General features: G+C 40.5%; 1 protein-coding gene across 1 annotated transcript in view; it reads right to left on the reverse strand.

The window, feature by feature from the left end:
* LOC114645724 (von Willebrand factor A domain-containing protein 5A-like) overlaps positions 1–15,866 on the reverse strand; it is a 91,446-nt gene that overhangs the window by 22,020 nt on the left and 53,560 nt on the right. The window contains exons 12-13 of the mRNA XM_051922125.1: positions 5,828–5,931; positions 5,341–5,568 (exon numbers count right to left, since the gene is read on the reverse strand). Of these exons, the coding sequence (XP_051778085.1) occupies positions 5,341–5,568; positions 5,828–5,931 (332 nt within the window). The remainder of the gene's footprint in view (positions 1–5,340; positions 5,569–5,827; positions 5,932–15,866) is intronic.

Here is a 15,866-nt window from a genome sequence, read left to right on the forward strand (position 1 = left end):
CACTTGAGGGTGTGTTTTTTTTTCCTATAAGGTTTCACCATTCAACACACTTAAACGCGTCTTTTCCTTCATGCTTATTAAAACAATTTCTCAGGCCGCAAACATTAAATTGGGAATTCATCTTACCTTAGGTTTCATACGCGCTAGTTTCCAGATCATGAAAAATGTCCGTGGCGAAATTTGCGCCCAGCGACAACAAGGAAACACTAATTTCCGTGGCGGGCCACAATTTCCAGCGACAGTAAGGACAATCCACTCAGGAAATCACGCAGCACAATTCCACAACAAGAAAGAATTCCCATTAAAAGTTACGCGGTCACAAAGAACATTCTGACTTAACAAGGAAAACATACGTGCTTGAACCTTTATTCGTAACAAGTGTGCTGACCACTGCGCCACCGTGCTGTTCCTTTATAGCACTTAAAATACACAACTTCCATTCATGCACAATCAGGCACATGCTGCTTATCGCAAGAACTTGTCTCCCTTATCATCTAGTATTATTAAAAGAGCATTTTACCTTTAAACTTGATCAGGGTTCAATAGGAGAAATGTTTTGCATGTTTAGAAGCCTTACACAAAAGTGGAGACATTCATTTGCGCTAAACCAATTACACAAATCGATAATTATCTTTTCCAATTTTTAGTTACAGCTCTTTGCATTACAGTTTCTTTTTAAACATTAGCTTATAACGTAGTTCGGAATTTAAGCTATATTTAAAAGGCGATTTCAATATTTTCTGTGTGTTTAAACACACGGCATGATTTTTTTAGAAGTACCAAAATAGGTGGGGGGGTTTGCCAAAAACCTTTAACCTTTTAAGGCAGAGTGATTACAACAGCTGCCCAGCTCACTCACTGCGTTGTAACACGTGGACGAACCGTGTGCATTGGATTTCTTATTATGCCATTAAAGTTTTCTACAATTTATTTTAGCGAGTGCGATCGAGCCATTATGGATTTTATCAGCATTTTTTACCATTTATCTGTAAGTCATCAACTTCCAGATCTTCTATATGCTTGAATCATTAAACCACAAAGTAAGTGCCAGCATGCCTATCTACATCAAATCTTAACGCACAGCTCTTTATTGCTTTTCAAAATATTGTTTCTAATGGTTAAACGATGCAACTTATTTAAATAAGTGTTCCCCAACACGGCATTTAGTTTTCAGGCAGGTTTTGGACTTCGTACGGCAGTTAATCTGTGTTGTCCTACGTGGGTGCCGTTTAAATTTATTCAGGACAACCAGTCTCTTGCTATATTTTTTTTTTTTTTAAACCGTTGTTTCTGTTTATTCCAGTTCAAATCCCACAATTTTATACCCATGCGTTGGACTTAAAATTCCAACCTGCATGGTGTAGTTAAACAGACGCTACCATAAGTCATTGGCAGCTATCTTTTGTTTGCCCGGGACCCAGAACAAGACCGCCTCTTGTCTTTTGCCGGGATTAATTACGATTATTATTAAATCGTAATATCCCCATTCCAATTAGGGTCTGGCATCTCGGTCGGGGCATCCATGTCTGAGCGCTCGACTAAACCCCAAAAAATATTCAATATTTCGACCGACCCTTCATTGCCGTCATTATCAGAAGCATATATTATATATATATTTTATAAATAATAATATACGGTTATTAAGTTAGCCACAATCCTGCCGACTACGCCAATTTGTTTCCTTAAGAGGCATTAGCTCTCTGGAAATGTGTTATTTTATATTGCAGCGTTTTAATTAACCTGAATTATAAATTATTATAAATTAAAAAGGTATTATCCCACCCAGCATGCAAAATGACGGTTACAAGCTTACATGACAAGTTAGGATAATTCTAGCTCTTTATTGACGGTTTCACGCGGCATTACAAACGGGAAGCTTATGACAGACATATCAAGCCGCGGGACTCTTGATCTGTGCAGTCCATCATCTTTCGTTGCCACGCTGAAAGGATTTTAGCCAGACAGAAGACATAATCTTCTGCTCGGCCTCGGACAGAAGACATACTCTTCTGCCCGGAAGCTTCAAAGTGTTGGCCGTAGGTGTCCATCCTTATATTCAGTTGTTCCATGTGCAGGGTGCGTTTCTCTGGTTCCAAACAAGGACAGGAAGGATTCTAGCCCCACCTTCAAAAAGTACAGGAATAGCACAATGCCTATATACAGTTCTCATTCTACCAAAAAGGAAAGAAAATAGTGTACTGACAGAAGACAAAAATATACTGGTCTGTCTTTAGGCTGACTATTCAATTGTCCAATTGTCTGTGGCTATCTAGTCCTGTGCTTGGCTCAGCAATTCTAAATGAAGATGCTGTGCCCTGTGTACCATATTTGGTCTGCCTGTATGAATGAGTCCATAACAGTGGGCACAGAGAACAGTGACATTAAACTTAAATAAAAAAACACATAGTATAACAGTCTCCCAACCGTCCAACTTGAGCTGACCCTCTAATGTACTCATTTCTAATCCTATTCATCCTCGTCACACCCAGTGTAAATCTTAACATTTTTAACTCTGCTACCTGCAGCTCTGCCTCCTGCTTTCTGGTCAGTGCCACCGTCTCCAACCCACATAACATAGCTGGTCTCACTACCGTTCTGTAGACCTTCCCTTTCACTCTTGCCGATACCCGTCTGTCACAAATTACTCCTGACACTCTTCTCCACCCATTCCACCCTGCCTGCACTCTGTTTTTCACCTTTCTTCCACAATCCCATTACTCTGTACTGTTGATCCCAAGTATTTAAACTCATCCACCTTCGCCAACTCTACTCCCTGCATCCTCACCATTCCACTGACCTCCCTCTCATTTACACACATGTATTCTGTTTTGTTCCTACTGACCTTCATTCCTCTCCTCTCTAGAGCATATCTCCACCTCTCCAGGGTCTCCTCAACCTGCTCCCTACTATCACTACAGATTAAAATGTCATCAGCAAACATCATAGTCCATGGGGACTCCTGTCTAATCTCGTCTGTCAACCTGTCCATCACCATTGCAAATAAGAAAGGGCTCAGAGCTGATCCCTGATGTAATCCCACCTCCATGCTGAACGCATCCGTCGCTCCTACCACAGACCTCACCACTGTCACACTTCCCTCGTACATATCCTGTACAACTCTTACAAACTTCTCTGCCACTCCCAACTTCCTCATACAATACCACAGCTCCTCTCGAAGCACCCTGTCATATGCTTTCTCCAGGTCCACAAAGACGCAATGCAACTCCTTCTGGTCTTCTCTAAACTTCTCTTTCACCATCCTCAGAGCAAACATTGCATCTGTGGTGCTCTTTCCTGGCATGAAACCATACTGCAGCTCACTAATCATCACCTCACTTCTTAACCTAGCTTCTACTACTCTTTCCCATAACTTCATGCTGTGGCTCATCAATTTTATTCCCCTGTAGTTACTGCAGTCCTGCACATAAATATCGGCACCAGTACACTTCTTCTCCACTCCTCAGGCATCCTCTCATTTTCAAAGATTCCATTAAACAATCTGGTTAAAAACTCCACTGCCATCTCTCCTAAACATCTCCATGCTTCCATAGGTATGTCATCTGGACCAACAACCTTTCCATTTTTCATCCTCTTCATAGCTGTCCTTACTTCCTTCTTGCTAATCCTTTGCACTTCCTGATTCACTATCTCCACATCATCCAACCTCCTCTCTCTCTCGTTCTCTTCATTCATCAGCCTCTCAAAGTACTCTTTCCATCTGCTCAACACACTCTCTTCGCTTGTGAGTATGTTTCCATCTTTATCCTTTATCACCCTAACCTGCTGCACATCTTTCCCAGCTCAGTCCCTCTGTCTAGTCAATCGGTAAAGGTCCTTTTCTCCCTCCTTTGTGTTCAACCTCTCATACAACTCATCATATGCCTTTTCTTTAGCCTTCGCCACCTCTCTCTTCACTTTGCGCCTGATCTCCTTGTAACTCTTGGTCTACTTTCTGCATCGCTCTGACTATCCCACTTCTTTTTTTGCCATCCTCTTCCTCTGTATACTCTCCTCTATTTCCTCATTGCATCATCATGTTTCCATTTCCTCCTTCCTCTTTCCAGATGTCAAGCCAAGCACTCTTCTTGCTGTCACCCTTACTACATCTGCTGTAGTTTCCCAGCTTTCTGGTAACTCTTCACTGTCACCCAGTGCCTGTCTCACCTCCTCCCTAAACTCAACCTTGCAGCCTTCCTTTTTCAACTTCCACCATTTGATCCTTGGCTCTGCCCTCACTCTCTTCCTCTTCTTGATCTCCAACATCATCCTACAGACCACCATCCTATGCTGCTTAACTACACTTTCCCCTGCCACCACTTTGCAGTCTTCAATCTCCTTCAGATTGACTCTTCTGCATAGGATTTAATCTACCTGTGTGCATCGTCCTCCACTCTTGTATGTAACCCTATGTTCCTCCCTCTTCTTAAAATACGTATTCACCACAGCCATGTCCATCCTTTTGGCAAAATCCACTATCCTCTGACCTTCTTCATTCCTCTCCTTGACACCATACCTACCCATCACCTCCTTGTCTCCACTGTTCCCTTCACCAACATGCCCATTGAAATCTGCTCCAATCATCAGTTTCTGTCCCTTGGGAACAGTGTTCATCACTTCATTCAACTCACTCCAAAAATCTTCGTTCTCACCCATTGCACACCCAACTTGCGGGGCATATGCACTAACAACATTCATTATCACACCTCCAATTTCCAGCTTTATAATCATTACTCTGCCTGACACTCTTTTCATCTGCAGAACACTCTTGACATACTGTTCTTTCAGAATAACTCCTACCCCATTTCACCTCCCATGCACACCGTATTAGAACAATTTGAATCCACCTCCAATCCACCTGGCCTTACTCCCCTTCCATTTAGTCTCTTGCATGCACAATATATCAACTTGCCTTCTCTCCATCATATCTGCTAACTCTCTCCCCTTACCAGTCATACTGTCAACATTCAAAGTCCCTACCCTCAGTTCCACTCTCTTTACTTGCCTCCTCTCCTCCTGCCTCCGGACACGTCTCCCTCCTCTTCTTCTCCTTCTTCTTCTTCAGCCAACAGTAACCCAGTTTTCGCCAGCACCCTGTTGGCTAACATTACTGGTGGTGGTCGTTGTTAACCTGGGGCTCGACCGATCCGGTATGGAAATTTGTATTGTTGTCCGCATATTGATTTGGCAAAATTTTACACCGGATGCCCTTCCTGATGTAACCCTCCCCATTTATCCGGGCTTGGAACCGGCACGAAGAGTCACACTGGTTTGTGCATCCCCTGTGGCTGGGTTTCTGTCTAATAAATAGTAGCTATCAAAAATGCATGAAAATAGAAGCACTTACCACAAGGAATGTCTCTCCTGATCAGGGGTGCCTGAATAGCCTCCCTGCTTTCTTTGTTGATAGCAATAAAAGCTGTGTAAGGGGAGAGGACTCTGGCCTCTGAGCTCATCTCTACAATGTTTTTCTTCAGGTTTTCATTCTCACCACCTGTAAGTAATTGCTCTTCCTTTTTCTCTTCCATTTGGTTAATCAGTGATTTAGCAGCTAAACGGTGAGCTGTTAGTCTAAACACACAAACATACTTAACATGTCATTTTGGGCACATCTTATAGAAAGTGAAGATTTAACACTGGCACCAGATAACAAATTAATCAAATCATATAAAACTGCCATTCAGCCAGGCACCAAACTCAAGGAATTTAAGTTTTAACGTAGATATCACAGAACAACTTTCTCAGTATGGATGACATATCCAATTCTTATACATATCTTGCCACAAAACATTAATTTCAGTAATGTTCATACATCTTGAAATAACCATACCTGCTATGCTTGGCACAATTAAGCGCAAAATGCATTTCTGTTTTGTGTTCCATGTCACACAGACTATACTGCAGAGACACATGACCAACTGCAGTCTCATCAACCTGTAAAAAAAATGGTAAGTTAATTTATAATATTGGATTTTTCCAGAATTAAACAAACAAAGAAAAAGGTTATACATTAGTGTACAGTGATAGTATTGTGGAGCCTATACCAGTAGGTGTATATATAGTGTTGTACACAAAAAAGTAGCCTATGCATAGTAATGAGCCCCACCATGGAATACTCTATCCAAATATTATATTGTTTATATGTTACTTACTCCATATGTTTTGTAGTGATGATCAAGAAAAAAATACACACACATACATGCTGTATATACTGTGAAGGCTAGGGGCACCAGAGAGCCCCAAATACGACCACACAAACACAGTCCTGGATTCAAACAAATAGTTGTTTATTATTTAAATACCTCATAAAAAGCACCAAACCACAAGCACAAGATATCTCTCCTTCCTCTCTGTCTCACCACCGTACTGTTCTCCTCCAGTCGAGTGTTGCCTTCCTTCCTCCCAGTTCTAACTAGCCAAGGTCCTTTTAATTTAGGACCTGGGAGTACGTCCAGTGCCAGGGCTTTGCCTGTTGGAAGCAAGTCCAAAATATTAGGGCACCTCTTGGCGGCACCTCCGGACTCCAGCAGGCCTGCACTACTGGACTACAATTCCCAGCACTTCCTGCTGGTGTCTGGATGGGTACCGATATCCAGGGCTGCTGACATTTAGTCCACGGGGGGAGACATTTATAGGCATTCCGACCAGGTACGGACCCCCAAATCAGTTCTAGTTTTCACGGGTCCTTCCATTATTTTATACCGGCAGGTCACAAAGGTTTCTTTCCATCCAGCTGGCCAGTTTAACTTTTGTTCCATCCTAGCTTCCCCTCCATGTAAGTAAACCATCCCCTTTCCTGGCCGGGATGCCCGTTCTTCTCCTACAATATACTGTATATATATATATATAGTATACACACGCGTGATTAGGGGACAACTAAAGGGTCTGAATAGATGTAATTCCACGCCGAACCAGGGGGTGGTGAAGTCCGCTAATTCTCTCTCTCAATTCCTTGCAGACCATTCTTGGGAAATCCCACCCGATTCTGGGGCAGCCAATGACGTCACTTCTGGTTCCGGTCTTGATGACATCACTTCCTCTGCAAGCATTTAAAAGCCGCCATCTTAAGACAATAGTCAGTTCTGTTTTAGACTTGTTGTGTGAACATGTCTTTGCTTTTGGACAGATTTTGCAGCTGTGATATATTATATGGGTGGCTGCCCCAAACCTTCCCAATGTTTCTTGGTCATTCTTGTTATAATATATATACATACATACACATATCCATGTATGTCAGAAGATCTCCTTATGCTCTCTGTCAAGGTATGTAATAACCTGCTGGAATGAGAGGGGGCGTTATTCGCTAATATTGTCTTTTCCTTATCTCTTTGTAGCAATAAAAAATTCCCAGTGAGAGTACCTGATTCTGCCCCTTCTGGTTCTCCATTGATACGAATCCCAGACTCCCAAAGAGAGGTGTCATTTGACTCCTGGACAAGCCGCTAGATGGAACTCTTCTTACAAAGTGATGTCTCAATTAAGAGTAGATTCTTTTGTTATTTTGGCCTGAGATACAGGGCAACCCTGCCAAAGATGGGCATCAATTTTGTTTATTCCTGTCACAAATTAAAGGAGACTACTTGGTTGACGCCCCAAAATATACAAATATAATATGTATGTATTGTCACACATGAGCGATTAGGGAACAGCTAAAGAACCCGACGAGCAGTGCAAAACCGCAAGGCAGGGGACGGCGACAGTGTACTAACCGCTCTCTCTTTATTTTAACAGGAAAGATGAGAAAACACCACCGTGAATTCGTCTCCAATACCCTAACCAGAAGTCCGAGCAGCTTCCGGGTTCCTTTATCCACTCCAGTCCTGCTTTGATGACGTCACTCCATCCCAAGATTCTCAGCGCCTCCTCTCCCATCTTCCTCATTTCCGTTCCCACCTCATAAAATGTCAGTGCTTCATGTTAATCATTATCTGTTATACAGTACTTGATAACTGACCGTTATTCTTGGAATTCATTGCTTTACAGTGTACAGGGACGGAATCCCCAACCCTTAAAGTTGTTTTGTGTGTTTTCTTCACAGTATATATATATAAAATATATATTATATATATTGTCACATACGTGTGAATAGGGGGACGTTGTGTAGACAAAGTAAAGGTAATTCCACGCCAGGGCAGGGTGCACTAAACCTTCTCCTGCTATCTCTACAGACCAGCCGCGGGAAAACGTATCTAAATCAAGAGTGTCACTTCCAGTTCCGGCACCCAGGCTGATGCCAGAGAAACATAATTTCCGGTCACCCTACATCACATCCGGTTAACATACATCACTTCCTGTCTGACCACTTAAAACTGACATCTTTTCCAACCTTCATCAGTTCTGTCTTGGAATCTGTACGATCAACAACTCTGTTGAATGAAAAAGAAAACCTTTGCAGCTAGGAATATTATATGGGTGGCTGCCCCGAGTCTGTTCCTTTTACAATATATAAATATTATTTTTTTTATAAATAAGGGCTGTCAAACTACCCAAACATAAGGTTTGAATATCAAAATTAAAAATAAGTTAATACTTTAATATTTTCAAACTTAGGACAGCAGTTCTGGGCTTTACATGCGCACTTGCACATGCTTTCTTTTGTACTTTGTTATAATAATAATAATAATATTGGCAGTGTCGGCTGCAGCAAGAGCAAATACCAACTGCAAAAAAAAGTCATAGCAGCACATCAAAACCCCAAGCAGTTCTACAACCTATAAAAGTGTAACATCTGCACTTGCACTACCATCTTGTGCAAGTGCTTGTCAGGACAGTGAATTATGAAGTCAAACATGAAAAGGAGATTTAATCCTTATGAGCCACATATGCTGGTACCATACTTCGCTACATTATTATTACAATTTTTACTTTTATTTTTTTACTTGCAGTGAAGTTGCAAAGCATGAAGTTCTTATGAGAATGCTGCTTGGGTCCTGTTTGTAGTACTCAGCTGCTGTCCTGTGTTACAAACATATGGTGATGCACCTTGCTGCTTCATGGACAGCTGTTGGGGATGGAAAGCAGGGTTGGGCGGAAGACCAGGGGAAAGCACTTTGTGTGAGGGCACAGGGCACATTTCCAAAGGGGTACTAAATGACAGGGGCTGACAGATATGTGGCAGTGCTTTTGCGCCAAACAGGCAGAACAGTTGGAGATCAGGAGGAATACGGGTTAGTTAATAAGACGCTGACCAGGTGGGAATAGCAAGAGAAGAAAAAGAGCAGGCAAAATGCAGACAAGTCAAAGATGGACTTGGTTTACTATTTGGAAAGGCCAAATGGGCAGAGGCAGGGTACCATTTTATATTGTGGCAATCATAATACAAAGCCAGTCAACAAATGTGGACAGAAAAGCAGCTCCTGTGTGCCTTATTCAATGAGATTGTCACAATATCAAGTCAGGGTCTGCACAATCCATTTACGTTTTTTTTCTCTTCTACAGATGGAGCAATGTTTTAATAAGAGTAGCCTGAATATTTCTAATTACACATCATTGTTTTAGGCATTATGCCTGCAGCCATGTATGACAGAGACATGCTTATAACCTATAGTAATAATTTTAAACTACCAACTTAAAAATGATACAGGAGAAAGAGAGGCAAGTGAACTAACACAGTTGGCACAGGGCACAAGGCAGGAACAAACCATGGACAGGGTGCCAGTCCATCGCAGGGTGAACACACACACACGCCCCAACTGCACACAAGGGCCAAGTTAATGTCGTCATCTACCTAATCTGCATTCTTTGGGAGGAAATGGGGAGAAATGCAAATTCCATGCAGGGAGGACCTGGGACACAAACCCTGGTCTAGTTACTGCGAGGCAGCAGCACTGCCACTGTGCCACTGTGCTGCCCCTGGTGTTATTATGATTAGGTAATAAAATAACAGAATAATCGTACAGCTTAATAGATACAAAATGGACTGGCTATCATACACAAGGTATAAAACAGTAGTTAGTATTGTAACACTTTTATTTTTAGAAAACATATTACATGTGTAATGTACTTTTTATTCGAGAAAGCATTAGTAAGGAATCATTTTGTTTAATACATAATTTTAAGTAGGCAGCACAGGGGCGCAGTGGAAGCGCTGCTACCTCACAATAAGGAGACCTGGGTTCGCTTCCCAGGTCCGCCCTGAGTGGAGTTTGCATGTTCTCCCTGTGTCTGCGTGGGTTTCCTCCCACAGTCCAAAGACATGCAGGTTAGGTGCGTGCATTGGTGATCCTAAATTGTCCCTAGTGTGTGTCTGCCCTGCAGTGGGCTGGCGCCCTGCATGGGGTTTGTTCCTGCCTTGTGCCCTATGCTGGCTGGGATTGGCTCCAGCAGACCCCCGTGACCCTGTGTTAGGATATAGCGGGTTGGAAAATGACTGACTGACTGACTGACTGACTGACTGACTGACTGACATAATTTTAACAGAATACCTGTGGGCACACATGCAATTCCTAAAATGTACAATAATTCTCTGTGCAAAATATTTGCTACAATGGGAGTGGGCTAAATTCCTAACATCATTGCAATTGTGCGCCCTTCCCAAAGCTAGGTATATTTGGCAATAGTTAAATAAATCACTCCTTAAATCAACACTAGCTTTTAAGAGTTTGCCCTTAGGATTAATTAATTGACAAATGCTAATAATTCTATATGAGCTGAACAAAAGTCTAATGCCTTTTTATCAAAGAAGATATTAATAACCAATGGTTTAATTTAATGGATACTTTTAAACAGAATATTTTTGGAAACACAAATAAATCCTCAAGCTCATTCATCCTTTGTAAACATTGTTAGTAGTTTTTGACATCACTTAGAATTATTCATCTGCATGTACAGGCATCCCCAGTAAATCCACAAAAGCTGACCACCAACCATACAGCTCCCTCCACTGCCCTTACACCATGTGGTACACTTAATAAACAACTTAGTTAATAAAAAGTAAAATAAAATAATGGCATTTATAATAAAAATTTAAATAAACTGATAAAGTTAAACAAGGTATCCTCTTTAATAAAATCCCTTTGTGCGTCCAGATGTCCGTGTGTGTGTGTGTGTCTTCTGGTGAAGCGCGCATGCGCGGGGCACGGTGCGATGCGTGATATTACTGTCTGAGAAAGTTACAGGTGTTTTACGGAAATACAAACCAGTATTACTGTGAGAGGAAATTAAAGGTACACAATACAGTGACGCATATTACAGCCACATACAAGCCAGTATTACTGTCAGAGGAGATTAAAGGCATATTACCGACGCGCATGCCTGTATTACCGCCAGAGAAAATTAAAGGTATATTACGGACGTACAAGCCAGCGGACGTACAAGACAGTATTACTGTCACAGAAAATTAAAGACACACAATACATGGCGGCAGCCCACGAAGAACGGTCAGCTCAGCAAGTAAACATCAACAAAAGAAAGTCTGAAAGAAAGAAAAATACGACCAACAAAAAGAATGAGGTCAAAGTCCCTTGCCATTTAATATAGACTTCCTACTAATGTTTATGCACTACTGTTCTAGTGCCCGTTATTGTAACGGGCTAAATGACTAGTACTTAATAATAGGCTTCATAGAATGCTAAAACAGAATAATAAGGCATACTCAATAAACATTAAAGCAACAATTGTTAGCAGTCTTACTAAATTAATAAAAAACACACAAAAAAAAAACAAACAAACAAATGCATACTAAATGATGAAAGTCTTTGTGAAAATGAAACAAACTTTTTACCTGAAATCTAGAATGCTGCACAGTGGTTAGCATTGCTGTGTCCTGCTGTTGCATTCATGTTTTGTATCCTGGTCACAATTTACTGTTTTTGGTGCATCAACAGTAAAACATTTGCCAATTTCTTTTTCTCTCTTATAGATGTATGGAACCATGAAAGCCATATCTACTCTCCACCAAAGGCACCACATTCCTGGCCTTTTCAGCAGCAGGCGTGCCCTTTTAACACAACACTGCAAAATGCAGAGCAGTGCCAAATGCAAGAATGAACACAGGTAGTTTGAGAAAAGGAAACCAAGAAAGGTGGTGATGAGGAAAGTTATTTATTTACTTTGGTCTAAATCATGTAAAGCAAAACTGTCATATGTATATGTAAAACGTGAATAAGATCAGTATAACTATAAAAAAATAATACTAGAGGAACTACAACCATAATGGTGCTTGCTTGCAGTTGGACAAGTAACATTCTGTGGCTGAGCTATTCTGCAATCTGAGCTAAGATGGCTGTTTGCTACTTTCAGTTTCAAAACATCATAATGGATTTTTCTAATTTATTCACATTTGAAATAACTTTTTGGTGAGGTTGGATTTTTTTGGTACTGGGTGGTCATGACCTTGAGTTTGATTACTTGTGAAAACTGCAAAAAGCCCAGAATTTCCTATCAGGCAGTCATTGAGTCAGTCAGGGCCTTGTCATCAGATATGGACGTCTGCGGCGTAAGTTGCAGGCTTACTCTCCTGGCTTTATGTATTTGCACATTAGTTGCTTGATTTTTTTTTTACATACTTAATGTATAGAGTATAATGCCACCTACTATTTTATTTTTTAACTCTTCATCTTTTCCAGTAAATATGCCACCTATTATTTCATCTTTTATTTTTTAACTCTTCATCTTTTCCTGTGTGTATATTTACAACCCCAATATCAAAAGGGCTGGTACAGTGTGGAGAATGCTAATTAAAACAAAAATGAGTGATTTGTAAATTTACTTTGACTTGTATTCAAACAAAAACAAAACAAAGACAAGGTATTTCATGTTTTACCTTATCAACCTCATTGATTTTTGAAGATATATGTTTATTCTAAAATTGATGCCTCTCAATACATTCCAAAAAATTTGGAACTGGGGTAGTTTAAAACTAACAGTGAGGTGACCTGTTGAAATAACAAAGTGATGATAACAATTGTATTCTAGTATTTAAGGAGCCCTCATAAATTTGCCAACAGATGCATCAGTGAATAATCCAGCACTTTGGGAATAACGTTCCACAAAGCAAGTTGGTAGGATTTTGGCCATTTCACTCTACATTGAGCACAATATAATTACAAGATTCGAGGAATTTGGTGAGATCTCGGTGCATAAAGGGCAAGGCTGAAAACCACTTCTACCTTCGCTTGACTTTCAGTTCCTGAAATGTAACTGTCTTAAAAACCATCATGTACCTGTAATGGTTATAATGACAAGAGCTCAGGAATAAGCCTTTGTCAAAGGCAAGTTAGTTCTTTACTATGCAAAGCAGAAGCCATATATCATCAACACTGTCCACCAACTGAGTTTGGTCTCATCTGAGATGGGGAGTAGCACAGTGGAATCATATTTCATGGTCTGACAAGTCAACATTTCAAATAGATGTGTTTTCTAAAGAGGAAAAGGACCATCCCAGTTGTTATCTGCATCAGTTTTCTTTTTACTGTGCCAGACACCATTCCCATTTTGAATTAGACTATATTTAATTTATAACTGCTCGTGCCATCTCTTTCAAATGCTTCACATCTGAGTAGCCTATATCTGGTTAGTCATTATTGCTTCATGATCAAACATTCTGTGAAAAATTTTAGAACGCTTTCAAAGAGTTCAATCAGGCTCAATAGAAAACACCACGTTCAGTGAAATGGGGGACCATGTGTAAAAAGTGTTGTCATTCTACTTGGTGTGACTGAAATGTATGCAAATACTTTTAGATTAAAGTTTGCAATGTGTACTTTAATCACCGGGGCGGCACGGTGGCGCAGTGGTAGCGCTGCTGCCTCGCAGTTAGGAGACCCGGGTTCGCTTCCCAGGTCCTCCCTGTGTGGAGTTTGCATGTTCTCCCCGTGTCTGCGTGGGTTTCCTCCGGGCGCTCCGGTTTCCTCCCACAGTCCAAAGACATGCAGGTTAGGTGGCTTGGCAATTCTAAATTGGCCCTAGTGTGTGCTTGGTGTGTTTGTCTGTGTCCTGCGGTGGGTTGGCACCCTGCCCAGGATTGGTTCCTGCCTTGTGCCCTGTGTTGGCTGGGATTGGCTCCAGCAGACTCCCGTGACCCTGTGTTCGGATTCAGCGGGTTGGAAAATGGATGGACTTTAATCACCTCTGAATTGTTTGATTTGCAATTTTAAACTGTATAGCAGAGGGGTAAATCAAGGAAAAATGCATCGTTGTCTCAAAAATCGTGGAGGGCACAGCATGTTTGGATAGCAATTAAAGGTGAAATTTGTTTCAGTTAGTTATGCTTTCGGTCTGGCATGTTCTCATAGACAGAAAATCTCTGACTTAGTATCTCAGCTCATTGCTCTGTAAAATGCCATCCCTGCATGTTTAATCCTGATCATGTATCCTTTGTTTATAATATAAGAATAGAGTTGAATTCTGTTCTCTTACAAAACAGAGATATGGCCCAGATATTATACTGCTGGGGCCAGGCAGAGTAAATTATTAGTTCTTAGGCTACCTAAGTTTGAAGTGTATGCTACAGTCACTTCTCTTCAGAATTAGACAAGGCATCTTACTAATAATTTGATCAAGATTAATGGACAGTTTTTTGAGTTTTCTCCCATTTATTTTTTGCTTTTTACAACCCCAAACTATGAAGAAATCAGCTCTTTCTTTTCTAGTCTGCCCCATTCCTAAACTCTAGGATGATGATGCCTTTACTCAGTGCTGGATTAATCATATATTGTAAGCAAAGTAAGCACATGCTTAGGGCATCAAGGGTAAAGGGGGCACCACAAAAATTTTTCATGGCCGAATTTATCACATAACTTATTAAATTAATTAAATTTATAGCCATTTTCATATATCTGTGCCATGTGCAGCTCATTCTCTAAATCTGGTTGGCCGAAGCGCTGTTGACTGCTGTCAAGAGGCTGTTAATTTCTTCTCTACAGTACAGTTACTCTATATCTTCTTTTCCGCCTCAACCAACCGGTGGAAAATTCTTAAAGATCGTATTAAAAATGAAAATGTCTTAAAATCCCTCACTGATACAAGATGGGAGGCACATGCTATGGCAATAACAGCAATTTCAAAATCTTTCTTTAAAATTTTAGAAGCATTAGAATATATAGCCGAAGACCAGTCACAAAAGGGAGATGCTAGAAGAGAAGCAAATAATATTGCAGATAAGATGCAAGAGCTAGAATTCGTTTTTATGTTGAATTTTTGGAATGAGATTTTGCAGAATTTTCACAGAGTAAGCAAAGTTCTACAAGATGAGGATGTGAACTTAAAAACACGTGCAGATCTGTATGTATCATTAGGTGATCAACTGTGTACTTTACGAAATGAATTTGAAAAATATGAAAAAGAAGTAAAGGAAATGTTACCAGATGTCGATTACAAGGCAGCTACAACTCGCAAACATATCAGAAAGAAGCTACCCAATGATGGAGGTACACCAGAAGTATATCTGAATGCCAGAGATAAATTTCATATCAGCACCTTTTGCATAATTGTTGACAAACTTGAAACTGAGATGAAAAGGAGAGGAGAGATATACACAGAAATAGCTGAGAGATTTTCTTTTCTAAATGATCTGCCATATGTCACTTCATCATCTACTAACACTGAAAGGTATTCTAAGTACTGGGAAAAGCTGATTGATGCTTACCCAGAGGACTTCAACAGTAATTTCTCAGCTGAACTTCAGCAGTTTCATTTATATGTGCGCCATAAGTTCAGTGCAACAGAAAATGTAAAAACAAGATTCAGTCATGCAGAACTTTATAAAATAATTTTAGAAGACAATATTGAGTGTGCTTTTCCAAATGTAGACATTGCCTTTCATATATTTTTAACATTAATGGTCACAAACTGCTCAGCTGAGCACTCATTTTCTCAGTTGAAATACTGTATATTAAAAATCCTCTCAGAACAACTATGCATCAAGGCAG

Source organism: Erpetoichthys calabaricus, chromosome 2 (genome assembly GCF_900747795.2).
Source record: "Erpetoichthys calabaricus chromosome 2, fErpCal1.3, whole genome shotgun sequence".
Taxonomy (NCBI): Eukaryota; Metazoa; Chordata; class Cladistia; order Polypteriformes; family Polypteridae; genus Erpetoichthys; species Erpetoichthys calabaricus.